Source organism: Sinocyclocheilus grahami, unplaced genomic scaffold (genome assembly GCF_001515645.1).
Source record: "Sinocyclocheilus grahami isolate Dianchi unplaced genomic scaffold, SAMN03320097.WGS_v1.1 scaffold1656.1, whole genome shotgun sequence".
NCBI classification, from domain to species: domain Eukaryota; kingdom Metazoa; phylum Chordata; class Actinopteri; order Cypriniformes; family Cyprinidae; genus Sinocyclocheilus; species Sinocyclocheilus grahami.
This window is the reverse complement of record NW_015506835.1, coordinates 296,855-311,791: the sequence shown is the minus strand read 5'-3', so window position 1 is coordinate 311,791 and position 14,937 is coordinate 296,855. Positions and strand designations below refer to the sequence as shown.

The 14,937-nt window shown below is 44.0% G+C and overlaps 2 protein-coding genes across 2 annotated transcripts in view; both read left to right on the top strand.

The window, feature by feature from the left end:
• Positions 1–12,583, top strand: part of LOC107571826 (X-linked interleukin-1 receptor accessory protein-like 2) — an 85,879-nt gene extending 73,296 nt beyond the window's left edge. The window contains exons 6-9 of the mRNA XM_016258207.1: positions 1,981–2,126; positions 3,430–3,570; positions 7,223–7,393; positions 11,817–12,583. Of these exons, the coding sequence (XP_016113693.1) occupies positions 1,981–2,126; positions 3,430–3,570; positions 7,223–7,393; positions 11,817–12,502 (1,144 nt within the window). The 3' untranslated portion in view covers positions 12,503–12,583. The remainder of the gene's footprint in view (positions 1–1,980; positions 2,127–3,429; positions 3,571–7,222; positions 7,394–11,816) is intronic.
• Positions 12,584–14,467: 1,884 nt separating this feature from the next.
• LOC107571824 (mitogen-activated protein kinase kinase kinase kinase 4-like) overlaps positions 14,468–14,937 on the top strand; it is a 71,551-nt gene continuing 71,081 nt past the window's right edge. Inside the window, exon 1 of the mRNA XM_016258206.1 lies at positions 14,468–14,650. Within this exon, the coding sequence (XP_016113692.1) occupies positions 14,519–14,650 (132 nt within the window). The 5' untranslated portion in view covers positions 14,468–14,518. The remainder of the gene's footprint in view (positions 14,651–14,937) is intronic.

The window sequence follows — 14,937 nt, the reverse complement described above, 5'->3', positions numbered from 1 at the left end:
ACACACACACACACACACACACACACACACACACACACACTCACACACACACACACACACACACACACACACACTGTCATCCAACATGTCTGACAGTACATTCTCCAAATACTGTTGTTAAGCCAGCATCACCTTCCTGATCTCTCTCTCTCTAACACACACACACACACACACTATATATACTGTGTATATATATATACACACACACACACAGTATATTGTTAAGGCAGTGATGTGCGACAGCTGTGAATGAGTGTGGACACATCTTGAGTTATTACTCTACAGAGTACAGGTGAAAGAAGAAAAACAGTTCTTGGAAAATACATTTCAGTGAGTAGCTGACATTACACGTGACCTGCTGTGACGGCCAAAACCGTCTGCTAATTATTTGACATGCTCATTTATTAAAAATAAAAAAATAAAAACCTTGCTAAAAAGTGACAGTAAAGATATTCACATTGTTACAAAAAAATCAGTTTCCAATAGATGCTTTTCTTTTGAACTTTATATTTATCAAATGGTGTAAATAGATGGTAAGGGAGTAAATTATAATAATATTTCACAATATTTCTGTTGGTACAGTATTTTGAAACAATAAAAGGCAGCATTAAAGACACTTCTTTCAGAAATATTAAAAGAATGTGTGCTGGCGGTGGCAGCCAAACATCAGTAATCAAATACAGCGTTGTTTCAGTGATCGGTAACATAATTCCTCTGATTGAGTCACTGTCAGCTGTTATCCTTGCTCATCTTCCTTTGATGGCTGTTTGATCTGTATGAACTACTCCTTCATTTCAGGTGGATAGTGCCCTTCTATTACTCTTAGACATGCTGGATCTTTATTCACAGTGGAGCTTTCTTCATGTGTCACATATAAAGTATAAAGAATAAAGAATTCATCAGGAAAATTGCCTGGTTTAATGTCACAACTGACAGGGAGCACCGGAGAATAACAGAACTGTTTCTGGCTTTTATTGTAACTTTAGGAAGTTTTGAAAGGATGGCATTTCAAAAGATGGAATTGATCTTTTTCAGTGCTTTTATTTTATATAAATGAATGTTTGAGCATAGAATGACTCATCATGATTATAAAACGTTAATATGTATGCTGGGAATATTTTAATAGGACTAATATTATATGGATGCTTCACCTCTTCGTTTCTATTTTTTAAAGTGAATACAAATATGAGCAAGATCTAAAGAGAGCAATTCATCCTCAACGACCTTCTGAATAAAATCTGAATATATTTTGTTCAGTATATTCATTAAAGCCATGTCTGCTTGTGTAATTTAGATCTTTTGTATGTTTAGCCTTTAGATGAACATCAGTTGAAGTTTTCAGCTGCTTACACACATTTTCAAAACTTTGCCTCTTTTTTTCAAAACTTCACACACAAATCCAAGAATTAAACACAAAACGCCTCACATCTTTTGCAAAATGAAGCACTGCATTCCAAATATCACAAACATCTCAAAAGCAAAGATTTGCAAACACCTTTGCCATAATATTAATTCCTGTTAGATCTTTGTGTGTTACTTAGAGAACTGTGTGTTGTGTTTTGCAAAAAGTGTTTTTCTGAGTCAAAGGCTGAGAATTAGTGTATGGTTCTGCAGATTTGGTGTGTGCTTCTGCTGTCTGAGTGTCAGCTTTCAGAAACTGTGATTTTGTGTGTAAGCAGTTGAGAAAAAACTGTAAATCAGTGTTTGATTTATTTTGCATTCTCAAACCAATATCAAGTAAGAATATCTCAACCCTTGGCTGTCAAATAATGAGACGTTACAAACTGCTGCTGATGTTCTGGTTCATTAGACACGCTGCGAACAGAAGAGCATGATGGGAAACAGGATCTGCGCAGCATGCTCTGTTTCATACTGCCAAATGTAGTGCTCTATGCATGAAGAAAGTTTCCATATCTGCGTCATTCTGCAGAAACGGCACGAATAGCGTGAAAGTGTGCTAATGTGTGTGTGTGTGTTCAGGGTGGTGCGGGAGTTTCTGGGGGAGAAGGAGGTGGCGCTGTCGCTGATCTTTGACGCTGTGGAGGAGACGGACATGGGCAACTACACCTGTAACGTGGAGAACCACATCGGCCGAGGCAGCGGGAGCGCCATCCTGCAGAAGAAAGGTGAAGTGCTCAGATGAACACAGCAGCCGGAGGGAGATGTGTTTCATTATCTTGTGCTGTCTTCATCTCTCTTCTCTGTGTTCTCATGGACACGGCTGAACTCTGATTCTCTCACTCATACAAGAGCAGATATTAAAAACAGCTTCACACTGAGCACATATCAGTTATCCTGCTCAAACAGAACCAGCTCTGTCTCACAAACATCATACGAGTAACTTAGTAAGTGTTTCAGGCACTGACATAAACTCACTTGCATTGTGCACTTAAAAGAAAGGCATTATCATCCTTTCTTTTGGTTTTTCTGAAGTGTTTCACATATCCGAACAGCTGAGTCTGTAGCCATCTTCAGGAAATGGCTAAAAACCATCGCTTTCATCTAGACTTGACTCTCTGACACTTGCTCTCTCTATTCCATTTCTATTCTTGTTTACTTTTTAATTATTATAAAAAAAATTGTAACAATAACTTGACCCTCTAGCACTAGCACTCTCTGTTTTATTTCTATTTTATCGACTTGTCATTCTTTTTATTTATTATTTGAATAAATAAATAAATAATCTTGCTATGTGTACTGCGTTAGACTAACCAGGACTTATCACAGCACTTATATATTGTATTGTTGCTCTTTAGTTGGTCTGATTGCTTCTATTGTCCTCTATAAGTATAAGTCGCTTTGGATAAAAGCATCTGCTAAATGATTAAATGTAATGTAAATATTGCTGCAGATACATTTTGGCTCATTAAACTCTGTGAATGATGGTCACTCACTCAATCAACCACAACACTCAACAAATCTCAGATATATATAAATCCATCCTTTAGACAGATGATTGGTGATTTAGTGGTGAGATGTGCTGGACGTGATATTTTGTTTATGACAGTTTGGGGGGGTGACACTACCAATCAAAAGTTTGGTTATATATTATATATATTATTTTTTTATCACTAAGGCTGAATTTATTTGATCAAACACACAATGGCAGCAAGAGCAAGAGCAAGAGCAACATTAAAGACATTTATAATGTTGCAGCTAAACATAAAAAAAAATCCTGAAAAAAAGTATCACAGTTTCCACAATGAATCAAGAAAGAAAGAAAGAAACCATATGAGGCAAAAAAAGAAGCAGCTCAACTACTGAAAGTGCAAGTTTGCATGCCAGGAATAAATTGAATTTTAAAACAGTTCTTTTAAATTATAATACTATTTCAATATTACTGTTTTTACTGTGTTTTTGATCAGATACATGTATACCTTTGGACCTTATGAATTAAGTCATAAAGAAGTCAACTGTTTTCTCATGCAGACGTGTACAGGCTGGAGCTGGTTGGTGGTCTGGGTGCCATCATGCTGATATTGGGGATCTTCACAGCCATCTATAAGTGCTATAATGTGGAGATCATGCTGTGCTACCGACGACACTTCGGCAGTGATGAGGCTGATGATGGTACGCAAGAATAACATGAACAATAACAGTTTCTGTTTCTAATTACAAATATTTTGGGGGCAACATCTAGTTCATGCAACTGTTTTTGCAAGCCATGCAAAAAAAACAAGAAAAAAAAAACTTTTTACTACTGTAATGTTGGATCAGAGTCCTGAACAGATGGCTAGAAAAGCCTAAACAAGGCCTTAATGCAGTTTTTTTCTCTCTACAAAATGTGTACAATACATATTTCATAACATTAAGAGTTACCTACACTCTCAGAAAAAAAAGTACAAAAGTTGTCACGGGGGCAGTACTTTTGAAAAAGGTACACCTTTGTACCTTATCTACCCCTAAACGGTGCATATAAGTACCTTAAAAGTACATATTAGTACTTAAGTACTCCGCGTAAGGGGAGATCTACCAAAACCCAGAACCTATTGACAGAATGTCTGTCTAGGGGAACACTGAGCCTCAGGGGCAATACAGTGGAGAATACACACATGGGGCCTCAAGAGGAGCCACTTCATATGGAGCACTAACGCAATACACTCGAGGGAATCTACCTCATAATGAGTTCTAATAGCAAGTTCCTCTGTCGAACTACGCTAAGTAAAGTGCTTATGTGATAGAAGGGTACTCCAGAGTTCATGAAAGGAACCTGAGCTGGACTGAATAAGCGCATAACCACCCTGGGGGGAGTTGACGCTGGTAGCAAGCTCTACACCCTGCCAGACTAAGAACTGACGTACAGGACTCTAGAAGAAACTGGTCCCATTCGCAGATTATAAAATCTAGCTAATTTATTAGGCATAGCCCAACCTGCAACTCTACAGATATCTGCTAGAGAGGCCCCGTTCGCTAGGGCTGCTGATGCAGCCATGCCCCTGGTAGAGTGAGCTCTCACTCCCAGTGGGCAAGGTAGGCCTCTGGTCTGATAGGCCGTTCGGATCGCATCCACAGTCCAGTGGGAGATCCTCAGTTTGGAGAGAGCAGTCCACTTCTGCTGTCCTCCGAAGCAGATAAAGAGCTGTTCAGAAGTGCGATCTAGGTATGTGCGTAGGTCTCGCACTGGGCACAACAGAGACAGGTCGGGGTCTCCTTCCTGGAAGGGATAGCTTGCAATGTTACCACCTGGTCCCTGAAAGGAGTGGTGGGAACCTTGGGCACATATCCAGGCCGGGGTCTCAGGACAACGTGAGAGTCTGCTGGCCCAAACTCCAGGCATGATTTGTTAACGGAGAGGGCTTGGAGATCCCCCACCCTCTTGACAGAAGTAAGGGCAGTCAGGAGGGCCGTCTTCATGGAGAGGGCACTGAACTCAACTGACTGAAGGGGCTCAAACAGATCTCTCTGTAAGGCCTGCAAGACCACAGTGAGATCTCAAGAAGGAATGAGCCTTTGAGGAACCTGATAACCAGATCGTGCCTCCCCACCGATCTGCCTCCCACGGTGTCGTGGTTAGCCGCAATGGCGGCCACGTACACCTTAAGTGTAGAAGCAGACAGGTGCCTGTCCAGACCTCCTTGGAGGAAGGAGAGCACAGATCCGATGCCACATCTCAGAGGGTCCTTCCCCTGGGAAAAATGCCACTTCAGGTCATACAACCGCCTCGTCGAGGGGGCTCTGGCCTGAGTAATGGTATTCACCATGACTGGTGAAAGGTCTCTATGTTCCTTCTGGTCGTGTCCAGGGACCAAACATGAAGGTTCCAGAGATCCGGACGTGGATGCCAAATTGTGCCCTTCCCCTGAGAAAGGAGGTCCTTCCTCAGGGGAATTTGCCAGGGAGGAACTGATGCAATGAGCACGAGCTCTGAGAACCAGGTCCTGTTGGGCCAATAAGGGGTCACAAGCAGGAGCTGTTCTCCGTCTTCCCTGACTTTGCACAGTGTCTGTGCAATGAGGCTCACTGGGGGAAACGCATACTTGAGTAGGCCTTGGGCACATATCCAGGCCGGGGTCTCAGGACAACGTGAGAGTCTGCTGGCCCAAACTCCAGGCATGATTTGTTAACGGAGAGGGCTTGGAGATCCCCCACCCTCTTGACAGAAGTAAGGGCAGTCAGGAGGGCCGTCTTCATGGAGAGGGCACTGAACTCAACTGACTGAAGGGGCTCAAACAGATCTCTCTGTAAGGCCTGCAAGACCACAGTGAGATCTCAAGAAGGAATGAGCCTTTGAGGAACCTGATAACCAGATCGTGCCTCCCCACCGATCTGCCTCCCATGGTGTCGTGGTTAGCCGCAATCGCGGCCACGTACACCTTAAGTGTAGAAGCAGACAGGTGCCTGTCCAGACCTCCTTGGAGGAAGGAGAGCACAGATCCGATGCCACATCTCAGAGGGTCCTTCCCCTGGGAAAAACGCCACTTCAGGTCATACAACCGCCTTGTCGAGGGGGCTCTGGCCTGAGTAATGGTATTCACCATGACTGGTGAAAGGTCTCTATGTTCCTTCTGGTCGTGTCCAGGGACCAAACATGAAGGTTCCAGAGATCCGGACGCGGATGCCAAATTGTGCCCTTCCCCTGAGAAAGGAGGTCCTTCCTCAGGGGAATTTGCCAGGGAGGAACTGATGCCATGAGCACGAGCTCTGAGAACCAGGTCCTGTTGGGCCAATAAGGGGTCACAAGCAGGAGCTGTTCTCCGTCTTCCCTGACTTTGCACAGTGTCTGTGCAATGAGGCTCACTGGGGGAAACGCATACTTGAGTAAGCCCCTAGGCCAGCTGTGAGCCAGTGTGTCTGTGCCGAGGGGAGCCTCGGTCAGGGAGTACCACAACTGGCAGTGGATCGATTCCAACAAAGCAAACAGGTCCACCTGTGCCTGGCTGAACCAACTCCAAATCAGCTGAACCATCTGGGGGTGAAGCCTCCACTTGCCTCTGAGTGAGACCTGTCACGAGAGGAGATCCGCTACACGATTGAGGTCGCCCGGGATATGAATGGCATGCTGAGACCTGAGTTTGTGCTGGCAAAGTAAGAGATGGCGGGCGAGTTGTGACATGCGATGGGAACAAAAACCACCCTGGTGGTTGAACTGTCGCTGTGTTGTCCGTCCGGACCAACACGTGCTTGCCTTGGATCAATGGTCGAAACCTACTCAAGGCCAAAAGCACAGTCAACAGCTCTAGGCACTTGATATGCCAATGCAGCCAAGGGCCTGTCCAGACCCCTGATGCTGCCCGCCCGTTGCACACGGCGCCCCAACCTGTCTTGGAAGTATCTGTTGTAACAACGATGCATCTGGACACCTGTTCAAAGGGCACTCCTGCCCATAGAAAAGAGATGTCCTCCCAATGACTGAAGGTACGGTGGTGACACAACAATGTGATGTTCACACGGTGTGAGCCGTGGCACCATGCCCATCTCGGGACTCAGGTACGAAGCCAGTGCTGAAGTGGTCTCATATGCATCAGTCCCAGCGGCATGACCGCGGCAGAGGACGCCATATGCCCCAGGAGACTCTGAAAGTTTTTGAGAGGGACCACCGTTCTCTGCTTGAGAGCCCTCAAGCATTTCAGCACTGACACACACATCTACACAACTACACATGCTTGATGTGTTTCTTTTCTTTGGTACTGTGTAATACTGTATTCACATCCACAAATGCTTACAGTAAAAAAAGTTTTTGAACTAATTGACCTGTGCAATACAACATATCTGTTCCTTACAGACAACAAGGAATATGACGCCTACCTGTCCTACACCAAAGTGGACCTGGAGTCGGTGGAGTGTGAGATGAGCGAGGAGGAGCTGTTCGCTCTGGAGATCTTACCGGATGTTCTGGAGAAACACTACGGATATAAACTCTTCATCCCGCACCGGGACCTCATTCCCAGCAGCAGTAAGAGCAACACCTGACGTTCACACACTTACAGTCAGCAAAATACACAGCAGAAGACAGCTCATGTTTGAGTGCTCAGCGTTGATGATGTGTATTTCTAATCTGAATCAAAGAACCGACTCTCTCTCAGTTCATGAATGTGTTTGATCGGTGCATGTCCAGCGTAGTATTAGGTATGTGCTCTGCTTGGTTCCTGCAACTCTACATTCATCATATAATCAATTCTAGAGTGCTGGAAAGATATGTAAGGGATAATGTTGCAAAATAATCACAGATAGGCCTGCTCCACAAATACAAATTGAACAAACTCAGGATTCCAGTATTGGTTTTGCTTTGGGAACGTACAGGCCCTGGATGGGAGTCTCGGGTGGCACTGCCAGGTGGCGGCATATTGGGGGCAAAGATGCACCGCAATCGCTCTCTCCTACTGGGAAACCTCCGTATACCCCCTTGATGGACCCCCATCAAGGGTGGTGAGGGCAGAGGAGCCGGTGTACCATGTTCTGGCCGAAAAAGGGGCCTTCCACGATTACGTCAGCTCCTCGTGCACTTCGGGGAAGAAAGGCACTGGGGCCAAGCCCTGCTTAGTGTCGCGCTTAGCATCCAGAAGCCAGTTGTCCAGCCGCGAGTGCTTGGGGCAGGGTAGGGGAGACTACTCCAGGCTCAGCGCCCGTAGGTGCTTGCTCAGCCAAATCATCTACTTCCGATGGCTCAAGCCCACCCTCCGATACTGCGAATGACAGCTTGTCCTGTTCGTGAGCCCCAAATGAGAGATTGAGTCCACCCAGGGACGAGCTCTCAAACTCATCTGGAAACTCGACTGGTAAACACGAAGCAAGGGAAGAACGGGAAGTTTGCGGGGATTGCTCCGGCAAAACTGATCCCGCTTCCCCATGCTATTCCATGGCGCACATCACTGTGCTCATACCCGGAGGTCGAAGAACCAGAGCGGCAAGCAGCCGCGGTGACTCGGGGTCTTTTGACAAAGAACCGAAGCTGCGAGCGCAACGTGCTGAAGGGAAGGGCCTCGCAACCGGGGCACAAACCATCCACAAGCGCTGCCTCAGCGTGAGCACAACCCAAACACTGAATACAACGTTCATGCTGGTCGTCTTTGAAGATGTGCCAACCGCAACCAGAAACACACGGATGGAAAGGCATGATGTAACACACAAAAATCTAACAGGAAGTATCTTGATTTCCTTTTTCAAACACAACCAATCAGAATGACACACTAATTCATTAGTGCCTCACACTAACTCCTCACGTGCTTCACTGAACACCAACCAATCATGGCTTTGGAACAGGTCTATAAACACACATCTACACAACTACACATGCTTGATGTGTTTCTTTTCTTTGGTACTGTGTAATACTGTATTCACATCCACAAATGCTTACAGTAAAAAAAGTTTTTGAACTAATTGACCTGTGCAATACAACATATCTGTTCCTTACAGACAACAAGGAATATGACGCCTACCTGTCCTACACCAAAGTGGACCTGGAGTCGGTGGAGTGTGAGATGAGCGAGGAGGAGCTGTTCGCTCTGGAGATCTTACCGGACGTTCTGGAGAAACACTACGGATATAAACTCTTCATCCCGCACCGGGACCTCATTCCCAGCAGCAGTAAGAGCAACACCTGACGTTCACACACTTACAGTCAGCAAAATACACAGCAGAAGACAGCTCATGTTTGAGTGCTCAGCGTTGATGATGTGTATTTCTAATCTGAATCAAAGAACCGACTCTCTCTCAGTTCATGAATGTGTTTGATCGGTGCATGTCCAGCGTAGTATTAGGTATGTGCTCTGCTTGGTTCCTGCAACTCTACATTCATCATATAATCAATTCTAGAGTGCTGGAAAGATATGTAAGGGATAATGTTGCAAAATAATCACAGATAGGCCTGCTCCACAAATACAAATTGAACAAACTCAGGATTCCAGTATTGGTTTTGCTTTGACAAAACAAAAAACAAATCCAACTCGGTTTGATCAGTACCACTACCCGCAGTATACATTTTTGTCAACTTGTGGCAGATCCTGAGCTTGTGATTAGTCCACAGTCACATGCACAGGGATGTGTGACATCTGCAGCAAACAGAGAGTCATGTGAAACAGGAAGAGAGAGTGCCATTCACTTCCTGTGAGCGATGCGCTTCTCAGATGATGATGAAGGATTGCTATAAACAATATGAAGAGTTGAGATACATTTAACACAACAAGACAAAATGGCCACAGAAGCTTGAGAACTGCTGAAGAGAGAGAAAATAGCTGAACAGAAAAATATATAACAACAGTAATGTGGATCAATGGCTATGTTAATATGTACCCTCATAATGACGTTTAGGCAATACTGCGATTAAACTTCACTGCATGTAAACACAATATGTCAACCGTTGTACAGTATGTTGATGCAAATAAACTACTAATTGTCTTAATCATCTTATATGGTGTATACAGATTTTAATCACAATAAACATGCATGTAAACACTTTAATGAAGAATGAAGTGGCCAATAATAATCAAATATTCCAGAGAGCTGTGCGAAATATGAACATTCTTAGTTTGATCAGCTGGTGTAAACCACTGAATCCTTCTGCATTATTTAGCAGCTTCCAGGATCCTCTATCCTTTACCCTGAGCGGCAGTGCGGTGTTTTCCCACATTCAGCATGTGTGGGAATATTAAACATGAAAAACTCCTCTGTAGGGAGCATGTCATCTCCTTTCTGTAAGACGCAGAAACTCCCCCAGGATGCGCAGTCGCGCAGTCTGATGAAGATGAAACAGATTCTGTTGAACAGGAGGAAACCCACACCAACACTAGGAGAAAAGTTCTTTTATGCTTTTATGGCCCCTTAAATGCAGATCGGTAATTTAAAACATGCTCATCACAAAAAAGGTGAATCTAAGTCATTGTATGTATTGCTTTATTATTGTTTTTTTTTTATTAATAAATACATAGATTAATTCATTGATGTTATTGGCCCCATAATCCCATCTTCAGCTTGTGATGCATGCAGAACTCATGAGCTCAGGGCTGGAGTGTTGTGGGCGGATGATGGGTGTGTGAGATACAGCTGCTGAGGTGTTGCCATGCGGTTATGATAGTCTGTTTCTGTGCGGTTGCTTGAGTGTTCTTGATGGAGCATTGCTATGCAGTAAGGTGTTTTTAGCACAATGCTGTCTAAGGATGTTCTGGACTCCTGCTACTGTGGGTTGTTTACCAATACACCCAGATACAGTATAGTTTAGGTCCCTCATTTATCACAAGTCATAACATATGGTATTGTTTTGCCTGTTTCTTTGTCCATCAGAGAGAGATCTAAAGCCAGGTCTTGTAGAAAAGTTGAACTGGAGGTTTTTTAGTGTCACAAGTGGAGCTGGACAAACCCCTAAATACACCCCAGTGTTGCAGAAAGTAATGCATTACAATATTGCGCTACTCCCTAAAAAAAGGAATTAATTGCATTACTTTTTATGGAAAGTAATGCATTACGTTACTTTTGCATTACTTATTTCTCAGCTGAGGTTGCTTGTTTTTAATATAAAAATGTATATTTCTGGCCAATGTAAAAGCACTTTCACACCAAACGTGAAATGAATCAGTCTCAGGCTGAAGGAAATGTAAATTCAAAAAGCTCAAACAAACCTTTTAGTCAAGTCAAGTCAAGTCACCTTTATTTATATAGTGCTTTTAACAATACAGATTGTGCCAAAGCAACTGAACAGTATTAAATAGGAAAATAGTGTGTCAATAATGCAAAATGACAATAGTAAACACTCATGTTTTAGCTGTGCTGCATTTCCTGACTGCATGAAGAAAAAGATGCAAGAGAAGAAAGTTCAACACTTTCTTCTCAATCATAAAAATGTAATGTTTATAGTAATTTCTGCTTATTAGTGCAGTTGAATTGGATCGTCGAAGTTCAGTAGCATTGAGACATTGTTTAATAAAATGGGATTAAATACATAAAGGATATTTGTGTTTTTTAACATTTAATTATTGCAGGTTTGCGTCATATTCTGAGTTTTATTGATTGTGAGGAGCACTGAATGTGTTTGTGTGCAGTGAGATGAGTAAACACATGTTCATATTTAGTCTAGAACTACAGTAAGATCATGTTCACACACAACGCTCTGCACTGACTCCTGATTTCTCTCAACATGCAGGCAGGAGAGTTGTCAGTCAGTAAATTAAAAATAAATGGGTTTCTTTACTACTTACTTGGAAAAAAGTAATCTGATTACTTAAATGGCGTTACTTGTAGTGCCTTACCCCAACACTGCACATCCTACATTTAGTTGTCTTTGCTTTGCACGGACAACAGAAAGCTCTAAATGCAGATGATTTCTGAAGCGTCTGTGTCTGCTGCTTTGTGACATCCATAGTCACCGTCTCTCTCTGTGTCTCTAGCGTACATCGAGGACCTGGCGCGCAGCGTGGAGCAGAGCAGGCGTCTCATCATCGTCTTGACCCCTGAGTTCGTGGCCCGCCGTGGCTGGAGCATCTTCCAGTTCGAGCCGCGGCTGCACAGCATGCTGGTGACGGGCGAAATCAAGGTGATCATGATCGAATGCTCGGACCTGCGCAGCGTCATCAACTACCAGGAGCTGGAGGACCTCAAGCACACCATCCGAGTGCTGTCGCTCATCAAGTGGTACGGGCCCAAGAGCAGCCAGCTCCAGTCCAAGTTCTGGAAGCGGGTGCGCTACGAGATGCCTGCGAAGAGAAAAGAGAGCGTGTCCTGCCGACAAGTCCTGGACTCGGGCGAGCAGGGGCTGTTCGGTGACCTGCAGGCCGTGTCGACCGTGGCTATGACTGCCACCTCGGCGTCGCTAGTGCCGGCTCACGTGGAGATACCGGACTATAACGAGCCGGGCCACCTGCAGATGCACCACTTCTGCCGCAGCTATGAGTACGAGTTGCCCAGCTCCGCCATCGCCACGCTCAGTGGCCAGCACGTGTACTGCAATCTGCCCATGACGCTGCTGAACGGACGGCCGGCGCACAACGACATCGGCAAACCCAAGAAAGACATTCACTTGAGCAGCCAGTTCGTGCCGCTGTCCAGACCAGAGCTTTCCAGTGACATCTGGTAGAGCGGCTCCGCCAAACATCGCTTTGCCGATCTCATCCTTCCTTCCTTTTTATCTGCATGAGTTCATCTTGTTAAGATTAAAAAATACTTAGGGCCAGTTTTACTAACAGCTAGCGCCAGTGCGAACAGTCTTTTGGTGTTAAAACAGTACTGTCAGGACTTACTAAAGACGCGCAGTGACGAAATAGCGCTGGAAAGGTGTGGACAGTTATTTTTGCGCCTGACCTTATTGAATATGCATTTGTAGGAGTTTCCCTTTCAGACGCAAAATGTATGGGAGGTGAGTATTCAAATGAATCACGCAACGAGATTTACTAACGTTTGCGTTATAATCGTTTGCCAAGCCATGCTATTTTTAATTTGCTTCAGGAGATAAAAGACCCTCAACTAGGAGTCATGCTAATGAGGACTATCAACCCTGCTGAAAAAACAATAGAACCATCACAGAAAATTCTAATGGCTTCCATTACAAATACCATTACAAACCATCAACTTTTAACCATTAAATAATGGTTTTCTGTAGTGTGTTTTGGGACATATTCCATTAGGATTTAGTGGTTTTAACAAGCCACCAGTAGAAGGCGACCAATTACCAGTAGAGTCCCACTGGGACCATTACAGCTTCCATTAAAACCAACACAAGGCCCATTATAACCAGTAAAACCATTACGAATTTTGTGATGGTGTTATTTTTCAGCAGGGAAAACTTCTTGCAACCCTTTCATTTTTGGCCTCCGGTTCTTTTCAAACGTACTGTGGCTTTTTTATTGGTTTATTCTTTATTTGCGACTACATCGTTAGTAAATCCGCATCGGCGCTGTTTTTGGAACTGCGCTCTCTGGCTAATTGTCCTGTTTAGTAAAACTGGCCCATACTGGTTTATCTCGCTTTCTTCCAGCCTTTATAGTGTTTTCATGCTTTGTTCAGACAGATGAAGCGCTACTGATATTGTTTTCTCACTTGGATATTGAGGTAATTCTACTATGTACAGTTATTCCATCAAGCACCGCATCTGGTTTATTTGACATTATGACTTCGGTTGTTACAGCACAATAATGTAAAGACACATCAGCTCTGAGCTTTACAGAATATGTTATTTATGCAAATAATTCCTATTCAAATCTAATAAGCACATTGATGTGGTTTGTAGCTAGTCCAGGAGGTATTTACATGTTTGATACAGCTCATCGTTTGGCTGTTTTCTTCCTCAGAATTCTGAAGTTTTGCATACACTATGGATAGATACATCAGGTTTATATGGTGTATCTGGCACTACAGATGAAGCATTTCAGTGCTGGTAATGATCAGACACTTCTGATCAATACTGATATTTATTAGCATTTTATTGAATTTGTATGCAATGCTGCCCTTTAGGATGAAAGGTCACTAAAATGGGTGATTTGATTTTGTATACTCTTCAGATACAGTCATGTGTGGAAGAGTGCTGTTATTATACTCTCAAACCAAGCAGCTTGTCTGATTCACAGGTTTCTGGTTTTAGTATTTGTAATATACCTTGCAAAAATAACAGCTGTTATCAGACCAACAAAATAAATAAATATATGAGTAATTGACTGTGAGAGATGCCTTTATAAATCCATGCTGTATTAATGTGATGAAACTGACATAAAGGTGGCAGAACGTTTCCAATAAAAATCTTTAATGACTATTAACACACAGGCCAGGTTTGAGGCTAAAGCAAACTATTACACAGAGCTAAGACGCGTTGTTTTGCTCTTTTCACTCTTTACTCGTTTTCCGGGTTTGTCCTACTAAAGCGAAGGAGGAGCTCATGAATATTAAACAGACCGTGAGGTCGCTTTGTAACATTCCGGGAGTGTCCGCGACATGATCTCATTAATATTACGCAGCCGAGAGTGCGCTGTGACGTGATTGGCTAATCCGCCAGCTGTGTAACGCCCACTCACAGCAAGGTCTGCGCGCAGTTCAGTGCGGGGCGAGAGCTCCGTTATGTGTTTATGCTCCACGAGCCGAGCCTTCGCTATAGTAGGGTTAGATGCGCTGTCGAGGAGCTGCAGATGGGCGACATACTGTTCCTCAAACTCTGATATCGGCAGACGAGCTCATTAAAATGGCGAGAGACTTCCCTACAGCAAGTCTGAGTAACATCGAGCTCGCCTGTTTACGGGTGAGTGCAGGATTCAGTGTGTGTGTGTGTGTGTGTGTGTGTGTGTGTGCAGGTCGAGGCTTGGCACAAAGTTTCTGTCAGCGCTCCGTCACACTGAGTTAGTAGCGACTTTACTCTGACTGTGATTCAGGCTGACAGTAGTCGCCACACTCTGCTGTCGTGTCGTGCTCAGTCGTGTAAGTTATGATCTGACGCAGAGCATGTCTAGAAACCCCGATCCGAATCCAGCGTACTCACACACACTCTCACACACACTCTCACACACACTCTCACACACACACACACAC